At 45.4% G+C, this 1,007-nt stretch overlaps 1 protein-coding gene across 1 annotated transcript in view; it reads left to right on the top strand.

Annotated features, from left to right (window-relative positions):
- Positions 1–1,007, top strand: part of LOC107101595 (NT-3 growth factor receptor-like) — a 30,113-nt gene that overhangs the window by 7,513 nt on the left and 21,593 nt on the right. Inside the window, exons 3-4 of the mRNA XM_015400578.1 lie at positions 85–239; positions 573–715. Of these exons, the coding sequence (XP_015256064.1) occupies positions 85–239; positions 573–715 (298 nt within the window). The remainder of the gene's footprint in view (positions 1–84; positions 240–572; positions 716–1,007) is intronic.

Genomic DNA, 1,007 nt, shown 5'->3' on the forward strand with positions numbered 1-1,007 from the left:
CTAGGCAGCTGCCTAGGGCCCCACATTTCCTAAATCCGCCCCTGGTTTGGAGGCTACTAGCTCCGTTATCTCTTGTGTGTGCAGGCATATGGAGGAGGTGGTGTTTCCCTGTGGCTGTGAGATCCGCTGGCTTCAGCTGTGGCAGCAGAGCGGACGGGCCGGCCTTAGCAACCAACAGCTTACCTGCTCCACTGGAGATGCTGAAATTCTCCTGATGGACATGAATGTTACCAACTGTGGTAAGAAGCAGCGCTTTATAGAAATAATATCCAAAAATATCCAAACATGGATGCCTCCAGTAAAGCACATTCAAATGAAAGTTACTCTGAATTAAAAACACTGATCAGTTATTGAACAGGATGGAATAATTTCAAATTTAAAGAACTTTCTGAAGTTTAAATTCTGAATATGAGCGGACTTTTCCTTTAAGAACTGAAAAGGCTTAAATAAACTGTCCATTACCATGAAGGTTGACGTTTAACTGCTGATCACCACTGTAGTTTTGAAAATGAGCATTGAACGGCGGACATTGGCCAGCTAGCACATGAACAACCTCTGCTTCTGTGTTCCAGACCTGCCGGTTGTCAGCGTCAGTCACAGCAACATAATAGTTGTTGAAGGTGGTCAAGTTACGGTGATCTGCAACGGTTCAGGATCACCAATACCAGAGGTGGACTGGCCCGCGGACCGCTTGCGCTCTATACCTGAACACGGGGTATGTCACTGGCAGAGGGTCTGATCTCTGCTGCATCTCTGCTTGTCTCTCCATACATAGAAGCACACATATGTAGTGCCTTCAAATAATAAACATGCTTAATACACGGCTTTGTGGAAGTCCAGTCAGCTTGACAGAGACCTTTCAGAACTATTTTATCAGTCCTTACTGTTCAGTTGAGTTTACAGAGAGTCAGTGGCTCTTATTGTCTATGGCGCCATTTAAATGTAAAACAGCCTTCACCCCCTCATACGATGGGCGCTTATGGAAGAAAGAGTCTCATTGGAATCTG

This window comes from Cyprinodon variegatus, unplaced genomic scaffold (genome assembly GCF_000732505.1).
Source record: "Cyprinodon variegatus isolate N-32 unplaced genomic scaffold, C_variegatus-1.0 Scaffold1119, whole genome shotgun sequence".
NCBI lineage: Eukaryota > Metazoa > Chordata > Actinopteri > Cyprinodontiformes > Cyprinodontidae > Cyprinodon > Cyprinodon variegatus.